We start from the raw sequence: 18,802 nt of genomic DNA, 5'->3' as shown, positions 1-18,802 counted from the left end.
CCCCTGGAACTCAAGTACTAGGTTATCAGCAAGGCCAGATGCAAATTTCCTCATCCGGGCTCTCATATTACTAGTCAACTCTGGTGCATACCGGGCTAGTTTATTAAACTTCAATGTGTACTCCTGGACACTCATACTGCCCTGCTTCAGATTCATAAACTCTTCCACTTTGGTCTTCTTCAACTCCTGAGGAAAGAATCGATCAAGGAAAGCTTTCACAAATTTGCCCCAAACTGTGGGCTCAATACTCTCACCTTTTGCATATTCCCAGTTGGTTTACCACTGATTCACAATGTCCTTGAGCTGATAGGTTACTAGTTCCACCCCTTCAACCTCATCCACATGCATTAACTTAAAGATCTTTTCCATCTAATCCACGAACTCCTGTGGATCTTCCTCCACCTTGGTGCTAGTGAACTTAGGTGGGTTTATCTTCATGAAATGTCCAACTCTAGTAGCCTCAGATGTAATAGATGCAGATCCAACATCTTTTCATCGTTGAGCCTTATTAGCTACCAACTGTGTCAGCATATGAATACACTGTCACAACCTAAACCAGGGCCTGGCCATGATAAACATTTCAAACCATGGAGGCCCGAAACACCCTTATCCATCTGATAATAATGCACCTAATTCATATGATCAAAGTAATGCAAAAAAACACAATAATTCAGAAACATAGTCATAAATATAAAAGGAAACAATAACGGGGAGATAAGGTTCTCTCAACATCAATTAACCTTTAAAGAACTATCTGCAAAAAATCTCTAATAAATGACTGAGTCAAGTGACAGTATATAAACTGGGAGAAGGCCCCCAGTAGACACCTAAACTGAATATGAGAAAAAAGGGACTCTAGGACATAAGACCTTTCGAAACATAGAAGGCTCACCACTTGTCTCTGCAATTCTGTCTGAATGATCTACTTATTCTCTTGACCCCTAGACTGGGCCTTTGAACCTGAGAGGTTGGAGAGGGGAGGGGCTCAGCACAAAAGTACTAGCACGCAGAGTTATCAAAACAAAACATAATATTTTTTGACAAAATATACTTGAGAGCCATTATAAGGAAATTTCGTATCAAACCATTTGAAAGCACATGGGTGTAATGATATAGTTTTCTCCACAATCAATGAAATACAACTGAGCTAGGTGGAATACCCTACATAATTTACACCAACTGTCTAACCTCGGTTGCCTCCTAGATTTGAGTATAAGTGACGAAGAGACACACAAGATCACATAGCATGGTGTCTCGACCCAATGGTAGTGCCCAAGATCACTTAGCCCAGGCTCCTACCTATAGTCCCAATTTGGAAATGACATGAAGCCAAGTACATAAGATCACTTAGCCGGGTACCAATATTCCGTGTTGAAAAACACTTTTTCCAGCAATGAGCCCTTATGTCTCAAACGCCTTCCTCAGGCATCCACCTTTCTCATGTAAAATCAATGCATGCAAATTTCATCATATTCAATCACATATCGTATTCTGTAGGGTATCGTCATACTCAACTTGCAAGTCATCAATATCATATCCACATATGCATAATCATGTAAAAACTAAGGTGTTTCATCATTTACAAGTGATGAACAATATTTATTTCAAATTCATGCTCTTTTTTGTTGATCACAATATAATATGGAGTATTGAAACATTATCATGGGAATTTGAAAACAATTTGTCATTCGTATTTATCAAACTTCCATGGAAAATCCCAAATCACATATGCATGGTTTCAACCATTGAAGTATATAGGCAAACAATTCCCATGACATAAAGTAAATGACTTAGAAATCATATTGAAAGCAAGATATTAGCATTTGATTGAAAACCCCCATTTAAAAGCATGCATGTTCATAAAAACTACACCCATGAGATTTTTGGATAACCCCATGTACCTCTATTTCCAAGGATAATAGATGTTTCTTGAAGCTTGAGGATTGGTGATTCTGAATATGTAATTATCTTTGAAAACCTACGGTCCAATTTTGAACTATTTGGGTTTTTATTTTGAAACCCTAAGGAGAATCTTTGAGCACTTTTGATGAATGAATATGTATTTTGGGGTCCTTGGAACTAAATCTCGTGTTTTAAGGCTAAGTAAGGATGAAAACGGACCACTTTGTCCCCAACACGGAGTGTTTAAGTCACTAGATTTCTTTACATAGGCGCCAACCATCCGATTACCTATGTTCACATTGGCGCCGCCTAGGCTATCGCCTACGTTTCCAAAGGAGCTGCCTAGGCTATCGCCTATGTTTACATAGGCTCTACCTAGGCTATTGCCTATGCTTTTCAGAGGCCATAGGCGATTGGTTAGGAGACGCTTATCATTTTGAAGGACCATAACTTCTTGGTCGGGTGTCGGATTTTAGCCAAATTGGTATTGTTGGAAAGCTAACTCGAATACATATCATTTGACTAGTAGGCTTCCTAATTCGACATATACAGAGAGTTATGGTCAATGGAATCTTACACACTTTACAACATCCACTAAAACATAGTCGATCGAAATAGATTCAACTCGTCCTTGAGTGGAAGGACCTCTAAGGTCTAAATTAAAGCTTGAGTGTATTCACATGCTACTCAATATTTAACATTCTATATTGGTATAGGATTTTATGGCTTTGGGATTAATAACGCATCGAAATAATGATCTATATTGTAGCCCAAATTGCGGGGCGTTACATAGACTATCTAAATTCTGCATTCAAAATATCTCCCTAAGCAGTTGGGGGACGGTTGACATTAGTGCGTGGAGCCCAAGGTGGACTGGTCGGACTGGAAGGACTCCCGAAGTAGGGACAAATTCTGAAGTGTGAGCCCTATTATTGGTCCACATCCCATGGGTGGGATGGACCTCATCTGCCTGAGCATTCTGATCAATGATACGACGTAGAGGCATAACTGTGTTTCTGAAACACAAGTGATCATTAATTAGGGAACAGTTCACACTCTGAAGCACAAACTAAATCAAAAAGAAGGGAAACATTTCCGAAATGCCAAGCAACCTCCTGCTTATAAGTGCGGCATGCTACACACCCATAAACAGGACTCTACTCGATGCAATTTTGTATATATCTTGGGACCATGAACCGTGCTCTCATACCAGGTTTGTCATGACCTAAACCATGGCCTGGCCATGACGAGCATTTTAAACCATGAAGGCCCGAAACACCCCTATCTGTTTGGTAATCATGCACCTAATGCATATTATCAAAGTAATACGAAAGAAACACAATAATTCGGAAACTTAGTCATAAATATGAAAAGAAACAATAACGGGGAAATAAGTTTCCCCCAACACTAATCAACCTCTAAAACAACTGTCTGCAAAAATCTCTAAAAAATGACTGAGTCAAGTAAATGTATATAAACTGGGACAAGGCCCTCAGTAGACCCCTAAACTAACTATAAGAACAAAAAGGACTGTAGGACATAAGACCTTCCAAAACATAGAAGGCTCACCACTTGTCTTTGCAACTCTTTCTGAATGATCTACTGATTCTCTTGATTCCTAGACTGGGCCTCTGAACCTAAGAGGTTAGAGAGGGAAGGGGTTCAGCACAAAAGTACTGGCACGCAGAGATATTAAAACAAAACATAATATTTTTACAAAATATAGTAGAGAGCCATTATTAAGCAATTTTGTATCAAATCATTTGAATACCCTACATAATTTACACCGTCTAACCTTGGTTTCCACCGAGATTAGAGTATAAGTGAGGGAGAGACACACAAGACCCCGAAGCATGGTGTCTCGACCCAATGGTAGTGCCCAAGATCACTTAGCCCGGGCCACTACCTATAGTTGCAATTTGGGAATGCCATAAAGTCAAGTACACAAGATCACTTAGGCTAGTACCAAATTTCCGTGTCGGCAAACACATTTTCCGGTGATGAGCCCTTACACTCAAACATCTTCTTTAGGAATCCACCTATCTCATGTAAAATCAATGCATTCAAATTTCATCTTATTCAATCATATATCATATTTTGTAGGGTATCGTCATACCTGACTTGCAAGTCCTCATTATCACTTCCACATATGCATAATCATGTAAAAACCAAGGTGCTTCATCATTTACAAGTGGTGAACAATATTTATTTCAAATTCATGCTCTCTTTTGTTGGTCACAATATAATATGGGGTATCAAGACATTATCATGAGAATTTGAAAGCAATTTATCATTCATATTTATCAAACTTCAATGGAAAATCTCAAATCACATATGCATGGTTTCAACCATTGAAGTATATAGGTAAACAATTCCCATGACATAAAGAAAATGACTTAGAAATCATATTGAAAGCAAGTTATTAGCATTTGATTGAAAACCTCCATTTAAAAGCATGCACGTTCATAAAAACTACACCTATGAGATTTTAGGATAACCCCACGTACCTCGATTACTATGAATATTAGATGTTTCTCAAAGCCTACGTTGAGAGGATTCCAAATATGCAATTTATTCCTAAAGCCCTCGATTGAATCTTGAGTTACTTGGGTTTTTATTTTGAAACCCTAAGGAGAATCTTTGAGCACTTTTGATGAATGAAGGTGTATTTTGGGGTCCTTGGAACTGAATTTCGTGTTTTAGGGCTAAGTAAGGGTGTAAAAGAACCATTTTATCCCTAAAATGGAGTGTTTAAGTGACTTGAATTATTTACGTAGCCGCCCATCCCATTGCCTATGTTTATATAGGCGCTGCCTAGGCCATCGCCTATGTTTACATAGGCTCCTCCTAGGCTATCTCCTATGTTTACATAGGTGCCGCCTAGGCTATCACCTATGCTTTCCAGTGGCCATGGGCGATTGGTTAGGGGATGCATATCACTTTGAAAGGCCATACCTTCTTATTCGGGTGTCGAATTTTAGCAAAATTGTTATCGTAGGAAATATAACTCGAAGACCTATCATTTCACACATAGTAGGATCCCTAATTCGACATATACAGAGGGTTATGGTCGATGGAAGCTGACATAATTTACAACGTCCACTAAAACATAGTCAATCAAAATAGTTTCAACTCGTCCTTGAGTTGAAGAACCTGTATGGTCTAAATTCAAGCTTGAATGGATTCACATGATACAAAAATAATTAACAAGCCGTATTAGCATAGGATTTTATGGCTTCGGAGTTTATCAACACGTCGGAATCATGGTCTATATTGTGGCCCGAAATGCAGGGCATTACACTTTTACATCTTGTGGTTCTCGAAAAACACTATATTCTCCAACCCGAATCATGCTTATTGTTTCTCTATAGAAATAGTGTTTTTCTAGAACCAGCATATGTAAAAGAATATGGATTGATATGCATTTAATTTGACGAGACCTTGCAGTCTCAAATAACTTAATTTATTTAAAACTAGATTTGGAAGAAAGGATGCATGTTGGGTGTGAAAGATCTAGGTTAAGGACAAATTTTCCCTTCTGGCGAAATCTGTATAATATACGACATCTGCTAGTAATAATTGAGGTGTAGGTTTTTACAAACTTGTCAGGTCAAATTAATTTATTTTCTTCTTGATTCATTCAGTCCTCAGAAGTACTAACATAATATTACTCTCTTGCAAGTATTGTTATTGTTACTCTCCTACTATCTTATTCTCCGACTTTAGTTTAACCTGTTATTTCCTTTGCTTCATTCACCATATAATTTGTTAGTGCTAATGTTCTCTTCTTTAGATTCTTTCTTTCTGCAGTTGTTGACATGCTTGGTTATTTTGATATGCTTTACTTGAGCCAAGGGTCTATTGGAGTGTACACACCAACACTAGACATTCCACTTGTGGTATTTGTTGTTGTTGTAATGTTCTGGACAAGAAAGTAAAGAGAAATAGAGAAATAGGAGTTCTAGGGTGTCGATCACAGCTCCTCTAGATGTTATGTGATCATTTGGAAAGAGAGAAATAGGATGGCTTTTTAAAGGGTTGCTTAAGACCCAAAACGGTGTTAAACTGCAAAATAGTTTATTTTCTTTAGTGTCGTTTTGGTGTACCCATGAGTTTTTATTTTTTATTTTTTTTATATATATTGGGGATTTGATATAGGTTGTTCAGAACATTATTTTTTTGTGTAGGTTTTCTCCTTTTCGTATGTGGTTTCTCCCCCTCTATTGTTAATAATACATTTCTTTCTTTCTAAAATATGATTGACTTCCTAGCAAGCGACAAGGAAATTTATTAACTAACTCTATTAAATAAGTATAATTCAATATCAGTACAAGTAACTATAAATGTATCTAAAATCTACGCAGGCACCAAGTATTCTCACAGTTCCTCTTAGTTAAGGCCTCAGATACATTCCTTAGATAGTAGTAGGAGTCAATATGGGAACATGAAATGGATGTCCCAACTCCTGATTTTTTTCCAGGTGTGGAGGTTATTTAGTGCTAATTTGCCCCTAACTTTGTATCTCAACTTCAAGAATCTTCAGTACCTTGGGGGTGGGGGGTGGGGTGGGGTATTGTAATACCCCGCATTTCGGGCTACAATACAGACCATGATATTGATACGTTGATAATCCCGAAGCCATAAATCCTATGCCAATATGGCATGTTAATTATTTTTGTAGTATGTGAATCCATTCAAGCTTGAATTTAGACCGTAGAGGTCCTTTGACTCAAGGATGAGTTGAAAACTACTTCGATCAATTAAGTTTAAGTGGAAATTATAATTTGTGTCAACTTCTATCAACTATGACTCTTTGTATATATCGCATTAGAGAGCCTACTATGTGTAAAATGATTGTTTTATGAGTTAGCTTTCCAACGATACCAATTTTTGCTAAAAACCGGCACCTGAGCAAGAATTTATGGCCTTTCAAAGTAGTATGCGCCGCCTAACCAATCGTACATGGACACTGGAAAGCATATGCGATAGCATAGGCGGAGCCTATGTAAACATAGGCCATAGCATAAGCGGCGCCTATGTAATGGTTTCAAGTGACTTAAACACTCCATTTTTGGGGTAAAATGGTCCTTTTCCCACACTTATTTAGCCATAAACACGGAATTCAGTTCCCAAAGACCCCAAAATACACCTTCATTCATCAAAATTGCTCAAGAACTCTCTTTAGGGTTTCAAAATAAAAATCCAAGTAACTCAAGATTCAACCGTGGGTTTTAGAAACTAATTGCATATTTGGAATCCTCTCAAGGTAGTCTTCAAGAAGCACCTAATATTCATAGTAATTGATGTACGTGGGGTTATCCTAAAATATCATGGGTTTAGTTTCATGAACATGCATGCTTTTAAATAGGGGTTTTCAATAAAATGCTAATAACTTGCTTTTAATATGATTTCTAAGTCATTTTTTCAATGTCATGGTAATTGTTTGCCTATATCTTCAATGGTTGAAACCATGCATATATGATTTGAGATTTTCCATCAAAGTTTGATAAATATGAATGATAAATTGCTTTCAAATTTCCAAGATAATGTTTTGATAACCCTTATTATGTTGTGACTAACAAAAGAGAGGTTGAATTTGAAATGATTATTGTTCACAACTTGTAAATGATGAAGCATCTTGAATTTTACATGATTATGCACATGTTGATGTGATACTGATGACTTGCAAGTCGGGTATGATCATAACCTACAGAATATGATACATGATTAAAACAGAAGAAATTTAAATGAATTGATTACTCTTGAGATAGGTGGATACCCGAAGAAGGCATTTGAGTGTAAGGACTCATCGCTGGAAACTGTGTTTGCCAACATGAAGATTTGGTACCCTTCTTTGTGATCTTGCGTAGCTGACTTTATGTCATTTCCAAATTGGGATTATGGTTAGGAGCCCTACTTTGTGATCTTGTGCACTACCATTGGGTTGAGACACCCTGCTGTCTGATCTTGGGTGTCTTCCCCTTATGTATGCTCTAATCTCGGTGGCAACCAAGGTTTGACAGTTGGTGTAAATATGATATATAGGGTATTCTACCTAGCTCAGCTGCATTACATTATTGTTGAAAACCATTACATTATGCCCATGAGTTTTCAAATGACTTGATATGAAACTGCTTTATAATGGCTATCACTTATATTTTGTAAAATATTGTATTTTTTTGTTTTTTTGATATGTCTGTGTACCAGTACTTTTGTATTCACCCCCTTCCTCCCAGGTTCAGAGACATAGTCTAGGGGTTCAGAAAATCAGTAGATTCCTCGGATAGATTTGCATAGTCACTCGGTGAGTCTTCAATATTTTGGAAGGCCTGATTATCAGGAAGTATCATTTATCATTTATTAGCTTTGGGTCTACTGGGGGCCTTGTCCTAGTTTTTAGATAGACATTTGTTTTAGTCATGTAGTAGAGATTTTGCAGACATTATAGAGATGTTGTTTGAGATTGTGGGAAATTAATTCCTGTTATTGCTTTCATATGACTCTTGACCATGTGTCCGTAATGTTATTTATCTTTAGAATTTCTTTATCATATGAGTTATGTACATGATTACCAGATAGATAGAGGTGTCTCGAGCCTTCATAGTTTGGGATACTCGTCACGACCAGTGCCCCAGTTCGGGTCATGACAAACTTAATATCAAAGCACGGTTCACGGTCCCAGGGTGTATGTGAAATCGCGTCAAGTAGAGTCCTATTTATGGGTGTGTAGCACGCCACACATATAAGCAGGAGGCTACTAGGCATTTAGGAAATATTTCCTTTCTTTGTGATTTAGTTTGTGCTTCAGAGTCTGATTTGTCCCCTAATCAATGATCTCTTGCATTATGAAAACACAGTTATGCCTCCCCATCACATCATAGACCAGATGAGGTCTGTCCCACCCATGGGCTGCAGACCCGCAACAGAGTTCCCACACCATAACCTGTCCCTACTCCTGGAGTCCCTTTAGTCCCGACCAGTCCACCTCGGGCTCCGCAGACTAATGTCAACCGTCCCCCAACTGCTCAGGGAGATATTTCAAATACAAAATTCAGACGGTCTATTCATATGTTGACATAGTTGGTAGCTAACCAAGCTCAACGATCATAAGATATTGGGTCTACATCTATTACGTCTATGGCTACTAGGGTCAGACATTTTATGAAGATGAAAACACCTAAATTCATAAGCACCAAGGTGGAGGAAGATCAACAGGAGTTCGTGGATGAGATGGAAAAGATCTTTAAGGTAATGCATGTGGATGAGGTTGAAGTGGTGGAACTAGCTACTTATCGGCTTAAGGATGTTGCGAATTAGTGGTATGCCGACTGCGAGGATGCAAAAGATGAGAGTGTTGAGCGCACAGTTTGAGGCAAATTTGTGGAAGCTTTCCTTGATCGATTCTTTCCTCTGGAGTTGAGGAAGCTCAAGTCGGAAGAGTTTATAAATCTAAAGTAGGGTAGTATGAGTGTCCAGGAGTACACTTTGAAGTTTACTAAACTAGTCCGCTATGCACCAGAGTTGATTAGTAATATGAGAGCTTGGATGAGGAAATTTGCATTTGGCCTTGCTGATAACCTGGTACTTGAGTTCCAAGGGGCTATGTTGAATAAGGAGCTAGACTTTGCTCGGCTGACCATTCATATTCAGTAGATAGAAGAGAAGAAAAAGAAAATTTCAGAAACAAGAGAGAAAGATAGGCAAGCAAAGAGAGCCAGAACCGTGGATCAGAATCATAGCTAACCATAGAGCGGCAACTGGGGAAATAGATGGCAAAAGAAGAAGTCTTGGAGTAATGCACAGTCAGCTACCAGCGCCCCAGCGCCCAGACCACCAGCAGACAGACGATAGTATAGTTTTCAGACTCCTTATGGATTCAAATCCTCAGATACTCAGTCACAGGGCAGTGTATCTCAATAGCGTCGTACTCATCCACGGTGCCAGACTTATGGGAAGAATCACTCAGGGTGGTTTTATTTTAAGGGGAGAAATTGTTATACTTGTGGTAAGGTAGGTCACCTTCTGAAAGATTGCCCATCTGCTGGACCAAAATATGGGGGGGGGGGGGGGGGGGGGTCCTCCTCATAAAGGTGCCTCTTCAGCTGCCGGGAACAGTCGCAACCGGTTATATACTTTGTCCAACCTCCAGGAGGTGGAAGTTTCCCTAAATATTGTTACCGGTATGTTATAAATCTTTTCCCGTGTTATTTATGTGTTACTTGATCCCGGGTCTACTTTATCCTATGTGACCCCTTATGTGGTTGTTGGTTTCGGGTTTGAGCCAGTGTGATTTCTGAACTCTATTCTATTTCCACCCTGGTGGGGGATTATATTGTTGCTAGGAGGGTGTACAGGGGTTGCGTTATGACTGTTGGGAGTCGGGATACGCTAGCAATCTCATAGAGTTAGATATGGTTGCTTTTGATGCTATCTTAGGAATGGATTAGCTCCATTCATGCTATACCACATTAGATTATAGGACTCAAAGGGTCACTTTTTCTTTCCCGAAGGAACCAGTAATAGAGTGGGAAGGACATACTTTAGCGCCCAGAAGGCACTTTATAGCCTACTTCAGAGTCCGCAAACTCATTTGTAAAGGTTGCTTGTACCACCTTATCCAAGTTAAGGACTCCAATGCCAAGAGTCTTTCTTTTCAATCCATTCCCATCGTAAAAGAATTCCCAGAAGTCTTTTGAAATGATCTCCCAGGATACCACCTGATAGGGAGATTGTGTTTGGTATTAATGTGTTGCCAGACACTTGTCCTATTTCCATTCCGCCATATAAAATGGCTCATGCAAAACTAAGAGAGTTGAAAGAACAGTTAACAGATCTCCTAGATAAGGGTCAGTTAGCAGATCTCCTAGATAAGGGTTTTATATGCCCCAGTGTGTCTCGTTAGGGCGCGCTTCTAATTTTTGTGCGAAAGAAAGATGGTTCCCTTCGTATGTGCATAGACTACCGTCAGCTGAATAAGGTCACGATTAAAAATAAATATTCTCTTTGAAGGATTGTCGACCTTTTTGACCAACTATAGGGTGCCAAGTGTTTTTCAAAAATAGACCTTAGTTCGGGTTATCATCAGTTGAAAGTTAGGGAGTCGGACATACCAAGACAGCCTTCTGAACCCAATATGTTCACTACGAATTTCTAGTCATGTCCTTCGGGTTGACTAATGCCCCTGCAGCCTTCATGGATCTTATGAATAGAGTATTCCTTCAGTTTCTTGACTTGTTTATCATGGTTTTTTCTGGTCTATTCTAAGAGTAAAGAGGATTATACCAATCACCTCCAAATTATTCTTCAGACCCTTAAGGATCATCAGTTGTATGCCAAATTTTCTAAGTGTGAATTCTGGTTTGATGCTATTGCCTTCTTGGGGCATATTATGTCCAGTGATGGGATAAGAGTGGATCCCCAGAAAGTTGAGGTAGTGAGAAAATGGCCCAGACCCACGATTCCAACCGATATTCGGAGCTTCTTAGGTTTAGCGGGGTATTAAAAAAGGTTTGTAGAGAGTTTTCTTCCATAGCTGCTCCACACAATAAATTGACTCAGAAAAGAAGAAGTTTGTATGGTCTGATCTGTGTGACAATATTTTTGAGAAGTTGAAAGACAAACTGACCACTACTCCAATTTTGACCCTTCCCGAGGGTGTAAATGGCTTTGTGTTATACTGTGATGCATCTCGTATGGGAGTTGGTTGTATGTTGATGCAGCATGGTAAGGTAGTGGCTTATGCATCTAGGTAGTTGAAGGTGCACGAGCAGAACTACCCCACCCATGATTTGGACTTAGTGGCTGTGGTGTTTGTACTTATGATTTGGCGGCACTACTTGTACGGTGTTCACATTGATATCGTTACTGACCACGAAAGTGTGCAGTATGTTTCCTCACAGAAAGAATTAAACCTCAGGAAGAGGCACTGGATGGAGCTTCTGAATGACTATGATATGAGCCTGCATTACCCTTTGGGCAAGGTAAATGTTGTAGCCGACGCCCTCAGCAGGTTGTCTTTGGGCAGCGTTTCCCATATAGAAGAAGGAAAGAAAGAGATGGTGAAGGATATTCACCGCCTTGCAAAGCTAGGAGTACGACTCTTAGATTCCAAAGATGGAGGAGTGATTGTTCATGAGTTAGCTAAGTTATCCCTTTGTGCTAAAGTTAAGGAGAAGCAGGTTGAAGATCCCATCTTAATGCAAATCAAGAAAGATGTGGCTCAATAAAAGGTTATGTCATTTGAAATTGGTGGTGATGGTATTCTTATATTTCATGGTAGGTTGTGCATTTTGAATGTTGATGGACTATGGGAAAGAATCCTTGATGAGGCAAACACTTGGAGGTATGTCATTCACCTAGGCTCTACTAAGATGTACCATGATCTTAAAACCTTATATTGGTGGAATAACATTCAACGTGTTGTAGTTGATTTCGTGTCGAAGTGTTTAAACTATCAACAAGTAAAGGTAGAACACATGAGGCCAGGTGGTACTTCCCAAGAGATAGCCCTGCCTTTATGGAAGTGGGAGATGATAAACATGGACTTCATTACAGAACTTCTGAGATCCCGAAACCAGTATAATTCTATATGGGTGATTGTAGATCAGTAGACAAAGTCAGCCTACTTTTTTCCTGTGAGGACTAATTAATTGGGAAAGGGTTATGCTAAGATTTACATTGAGGAGATAGTTTGGTTGCATGGGGCACCAGTGTCTATTATATCCGATAGAGGTACGCAGTTTTCATCTCAGTTCGGGATATCTTTTCAAAAGGGTTTAGGCACACAAATGAATTTGAGCACAACTTTCCACCCTCAAACGGATAGGCAAGCTAAGCGTACCATTCATACCCTCGAGGATATGTTGAGGGAATTTGTCATTGATTTCAAAGGTATTTGGGTAGATCACCTGCCACTGATTTAATTTGCTTACAATAATAGTTACCATGCCACCATCAAGACTGCTCAGATCATCAGAAGTCCTATGACGATGTTCGGAGAAGAGAATTATAGTTTGAAGTTTGTTCTTGGGTGTTTCTCAAGGTTTCTCCTATGAAAGGAGTTATGCGGTTTTGAAAATGGGGTAAATTGAGCCCTCACTATATAGGGCCATATCAGATTCTAAGAAAGATTGGTGCAGTTACATATGAGCTAGAATTGCCTAGTAGTTTGGGTTTCGTTCATCCGGTATTCCATGTATCCATGTTGAAGAAATACATTAGAGATCATTCTTTGGTATTGCCAGTAGAGGGTGTCAAAGTGACAGATTCCTTGTCTTATGAAGAAGAGCCCATTGACATTTTAGATCGCCAAGTTCGAAAGCTGAGGAGCAAAGAGATAGTCTCAGTGAAGGTATTATGGAAGAATTAGAAAGTTGAAGAAGCAACTTGGGAGTCAGAAGATTACATGAGAATTAGATATCCCAATTTGTTTACTTCGATGGATGATGAGACAGAAGGTACTATTCCTATCTTATCTTTCCTAGTCCTTATTATGCTTGAAATCGTGTCTATCTGTGTCCCGCATCATCATTCGGGGATGAATAATCCTAAAGGGGGAATAATGTAATGCCCCGCATTTCGGGCTAAAATATAGACCATGATTTTGATGTGTTAATAATCCCGAAGCCATAAATCCTATGCCAATATGGCATGTTAATTATTTGTGTATTATGTGAATCCATTCAAGCTTGAATTTAGACCGTAGAGGTCCTTTGACTCAAGGACGAGTTGAAAACTACTTCGATTTATTAAGTTTAAGTGGACATTATAATTTTTGTCAACTTCTATCGACCATGACTCTTTGTATATGTCGAATTAGAGAGCCTACTATGTGTAAAATGATAGGTTTTCGAGTTAGCTTTCCAAAGATACCAATTTTTTCTAAAAACCGGCACCCGAGCAAGAAGTTATGGCCTGTCAAAGTAGTATGTGTTGCCTAACCAATCACACATGGCCACTGGAAATCATATGCGATAGCATAGGTGGTGCCTATGTAAACATAGGTGATAGCATAGGCGGCGCCTATGTAAACATAGGTGATAGCATTGGCAGCGCCTATGTAATGATTTCAAGTGACTTAAACACTCCGTTTTGGGGGCAAAATGGTCCTTTTCCTACCCTTATTTAGCCATAAACACGAAATTCAGTTCCCAAAGACACCAAAATACACCTTCATTCATCAAAATTACTCAAGAACTCTCCTTAGGGTTTCAAAATAAAAACCCAAGCAACTCAAGATTCAATCATGGGTTTTAGAAACTAATTGCATATTTGGATCCTCTCAATGTAGGCTTCTAGAAGCACCTAATATTCGTAGTAATTATGGTACGTGGGGTTATCCTAAAATCTCATGGGTTTAGTTTCATGAACATGCATTCTTTTAAATGGGGGTTTTCTATAAAGTGCTAATAACTTGCTTTTTACATGATTTCTAAGTCATTTTCTGAATATCATGGGAATTATTTTCCTATATACTTCAATGGTTGAAACCATATATATGTAATTTGAGATTTTCCATGAATGTTTGATAAATATGAATAATAAATTGCTTTGAAATTTCAATGATAATGTTTTGATACCCCATATTATATTGTGACCAACAAAAGAGAGCATGAATTTGAATGATTATTGTTCACTACTTGTAATGATGAAGTATCTTGATTTTTAAATGATTATGCACAAGTTGATGTGATATTGATGACTTACAAGTCGGGTATGACGATACCCTACAGAATGTGATACGTAATTGAAACAGATGAAATTTGACTGCATTGATTTTTCATGAGATAGGTGGATACCAGAAGAAAGCATTTAAATATAAGGGCTCATCGTTGGAAACCGTGTTTGCCGATATAGGGATTTCTTACCCTGCTTTGTGATCTTGTGTACCTGACTTTATGTCATTCCCAAATTAGGATTATGGTTAGGAGCCCTGCTTTGTGATCTTGTGCACTACCATTGGGTCGAGACACCCTACTTTGTGATCTTGGGTGTCTTCCCGTCACGTATACTCTAATCTCAGCGGCAACCGAGGTTTGACAGTTGGTGTAAATGTGATATGTAGGGTGTTCCACCTATCTCAGCTGCATTACATTATTGTTGAAAACAATTACATTATACCCATGTGTTTTCAAATGACTTGATATGAAACTGCTTTATAATGGCTCTCACTTATATTTTGTAAACTATTGTATTTTTTTGTTTTTTTGATATCTCTGCGTACCAGTACTTTTGTATTGACCCCCTTCCTCCCTGGTTCGGAGGCACAGTCTAGGGGTCCAGAAAATCAGTAGATTCCTCAGACAGATTTGCACAGTCACTAGTGAGCCTTCTATAATTTGGAAGGCCTGATTATCTGGCAGTATCATTTATCATTTATTAGTTTTGGGTCTATGGGGGGCCTTGTCCCAGTTTTCAGATAGACATTTGTTTTAGTCGTGTAGTAGAGATTTCGCAGATGTTATAGAGATGTTGTTTGAGATTATGGGACATTATTCCCTATTATTGCTTTCATATGACTCTTGACCATGTATCCGTAATGTTATTTATCTTCAGAATTTCTTTATTATATGAGTTATGAGCATGATTACCAGACAGATAGGGGTGTCTCGGGCCTTATGGTTCGGGATACTCGTCACGGTCAGGGCCCCGGTTCAGGTCATGATAAGTATGTTGCCATATATGAAGGAATAATGTCCATGAAATGACTATAGTTCGATACCAGTACAAGTGACTCTAGGGATGTATTTAAATTCCTTTTGAAATATCATAGTTCTTTCTATATGATAGCGAGGAAAAATTTCCATGAATAGGTCAATGTAAATAATGAAGGAACTGTCTTATTTCTCTAAAAGACGATGGAACCAAAGAGATGCGAGTAGAAGTGGAAAATAATTGTTTTGTTATAAATCGTATGACAGCTATTTAAAGAGTCTATACAAGACCTCTATCAACAAACATAGACTGTAAAGTTAGAACAAATTCCTAATGTTTAGGAACTACAAAAACAGAATTCTACAGAAATAAGGTGTCTAGTAATCATCCGTTATCACGCCCCCGCAGGTTGGTGGAGTCAACAATACTCAACTTGGAAAAATGCTTGACAAAAGAGACCCCTGGAAGTGATTTTATGAGTATATCTGCTACTTCATCAGCTATCACACCCCCGCAGGTTGGTGGAGTCAACAATACTCAACTTGGAAAAATGTTTGACAAAAGAGACCCCTGGAAGTGATTTTATGAGTATATCTGCTACTTCATCAGCTGAGTGAAGGTATTGAACTGCGATATCTTTATTTCGAACTTTGAGTATTCTCTTGTGGTTGTTGTTCCCAAGAAACATTTTTATTTTGTGTATTTTTCAAATGGAAAAAAATATTTTCAAACAAAAATTGATTTTCTAAAACTAAGACATGACGAGGTAAATATATTTTGAAAGTTAAAGGATCAAAACTCTGTGATGGCAGTAATGTTCATTAAGAATATCCTAAATAAACACATGGTGTTGAAGGGGGCGCTGATTTGTTTTTGGCATATGGTTTGAGCCATGGATAACACAAAGAGAAATTTCATCCATAATTACTTAGTTTTGTGTCCATTGCACAAAATTCACTTCCATTACACTAATCATTCTACTTTGGTCCGACCATCACAAAAAAAGTGACTTTGAGTCATTTTACTTAGCTCCGGCCAAAGTGAATTTTGTGATGGCCTAAGCAAAGTAAAATTACTTTGTTATAATGAAAAATAGAAAAGTGACTTTTATGCAATGGACACAAAGCTTAGTGACCATGGATGAGATTTTCTTATAACAAAGGAAATCAAATACTTTAATGGAGTCATATAATTGGGCATAGTTTGAAATAACATTTAAAGGGGCTCTTATGCTAAAGATGTTGGGATAATAGACTGCAAAAACCGTAAAGAGAAGAGGTTGAAAGTAAGAGGACTCAATATATGCTGAAACACGGCTTTTTCTGTATATACAAAAGAACTAAAGATAAGCCTTTATATAGACTTATAAAACAAATAAACAACTAAGTTACCAACTATCCACTAACTAACCAACTGACTCCATTATCTGTTAATTAAAAATATACTGCAGCATGACTGCTACTAGTCCATAAGAATAGGAAAATACTAACAACTTGAATTTGACTTGGTCATACATTTAATTAGTCTTCAATACTTCCCCTTAATTCAAAGTTACAGACACCAAGCAAAGCCCTAAAGTAAATAAACTTGTCTGCTACCAAAGACTTCGTCAGTATATCAGATAATTGCTTATGAGTGCTGCAATGCTTCGATATTATTTCCTCTTTTACTACCGAATCGCGAATGAAATGAAAGCGGACATCAATGTGCTTTGAAAACTTGGATTCTTTGTCATGGCGATAGACGCTTTGTTATCTCTATTGCATTTTCTTGCTTCTACTAAAGTTCTGTTAACATCCTTCTAAGCCAGATGACTTGACAAGTTGAGGTTCACAGCGTTGTTGTAGCTTGTTTCTTTGAACTCCAAGTCACCACACCTGAACCTAAAGTGAAAACATGATTTGAAATGCTCCGTCTATCATCCAACGAACCAGCATAGTCACTATCAGTGAACCCGCATAATTTAAAATTGGAAACTTGTGAATACCAAATACCATTGTCTATAGTTCCGGCGATATAACGCAGAACCCTTTTTGCTGCTCCAAAATGAACCTTTATAGGTTGTTGCATGAACTTAGAAATGACACCAACGCAATATCGGGGCGAGTGTGGGTTAGGTAAATCAAACCTCCAACTAGGCTTCTGAAACTTCTAGCATCATCCATCTCTGCTCCTTCATTAAGCCGCAATTTTTCACCAACATTCATAGGTGTAACTGCAGGCTTGCAATTAAGCAAACCAAATTTAACGAGAAGTTCCCTGTCATATTTCCTTTGTGATAGAAATATTCCATCTTCAGCTTGATAGACTTCAAGGCCAAGAAAGTAATGTAATAAAACCATATCTGACATCTCAAACTCATTCATCATTTGCGACATAAATTCATCCACAAAAGAAATAGAAGAGCTAGTATAAATAATATCATCAACATAAATGCAAACAATTATGAAATCAGTACCTCTCTTGTTTATATACAATGTGGGTTCATTCTGACACGACCCGAACCAGGGCATGGCCGTGACGAGCATTTCGAACCATGGAGGCCTAAAACACCCCTATCTGTCTGGTAATCATGCACCTAATTCATATGATCAAAGTAATGCAGAAGAAACACAATAATTCGGAAACATGGTCATAAAAATGAAAAGAAACAATAACGGGGAGATAAGGTTCCCCCAACATCAATCAACCTCTAAACAACTGTCACCGAAAATCTCTTACAAATGAATGAGTCAAGTAACTGTATATAAACTGGGACAAGGCCCCCAGTAAACCCCAAAACTGAATATAAGGTAAAAGGAATGTAGGACATAAGACCTTTCAAAACATAGATGGCTCACCACTTGTCTCTGCAACTGATTCTCTTGATCCCTAGACTGGGCCTCTGAACCTGAGAGGTTGGAGAGGGGAGGGGGACAGCACAAAAGTACTGGCACACAGATATATCAAAGTAAAACATAATATTTTCTTACAAAATATAGTTGAGAGCCATTATAAAGAAATTTTGTATCAAATCATTTGAAAACACATGGGTGTAATGCAATAGTTTCTCAACAACAATGAAATGCAACTGAGCTAGGTGGAATACCCTAAATAATTTACACCAACTATCTAACCTCAGTTTCCGCCGATATTAGAGTATAAGTGAGGGAGAGACACACAAGATCATGAAGCATGGTGTCTCGACCCACTGGTAGTGACCAAGATCACTTAGCCCGGACTCCTATCTATAGTCCCAATTTGGGAA

At 38.4% G+C, this 18,802-nt stretch overlaps 1 protein-coding gene across 1 annotated transcript; it reads right to left on the bottom strand.

Annotated features, from left to right (window-relative positions):
* Positions 1–17,385: 17,385 nt before the first annotated feature.
* LOC124892171 (uncharacterized mitochondrial protein AtMg00810-like) lies at positions 17,386–17,924 on the bottom strand. Its single transcript, XM_047403564.1, has 2 exons — positions 17,684–17,924; positions 17,386–17,591 (listed from the first exon to the last, which is right to left on the bottom strand). Exons 1-2 carry the CDS (start codon positions 17,922–17,924, stop codon positions 17,386–17,388), a joined length of 447 nt encoding a protein of 148 aa, XP_047259520.1.
* Positions 17,925–18,802: the final 878 nt, after the last annotated feature.

Source organism: Capsicum annuum, unplaced genomic scaffold (genome assembly GCF_002878395.1).
Source record: "Capsicum annuum cultivar UCD-10X-F1 unplaced genomic scaffold, UCD10Xv1.1 ctg4452, whole genome shotgun sequence".
NCBI classification, from domain to species: domain Eukaryota; kingdom Viridiplantae; phylum Streptophyta; class Magnoliopsida; order Solanales; family Solanaceae; genus Capsicum; species Capsicum annuum.
The sequence above is the reverse complement of the archived record's forward strand: the minus strand, read 5'-3'. Positions and strand labels throughout refer to the sequence as shown.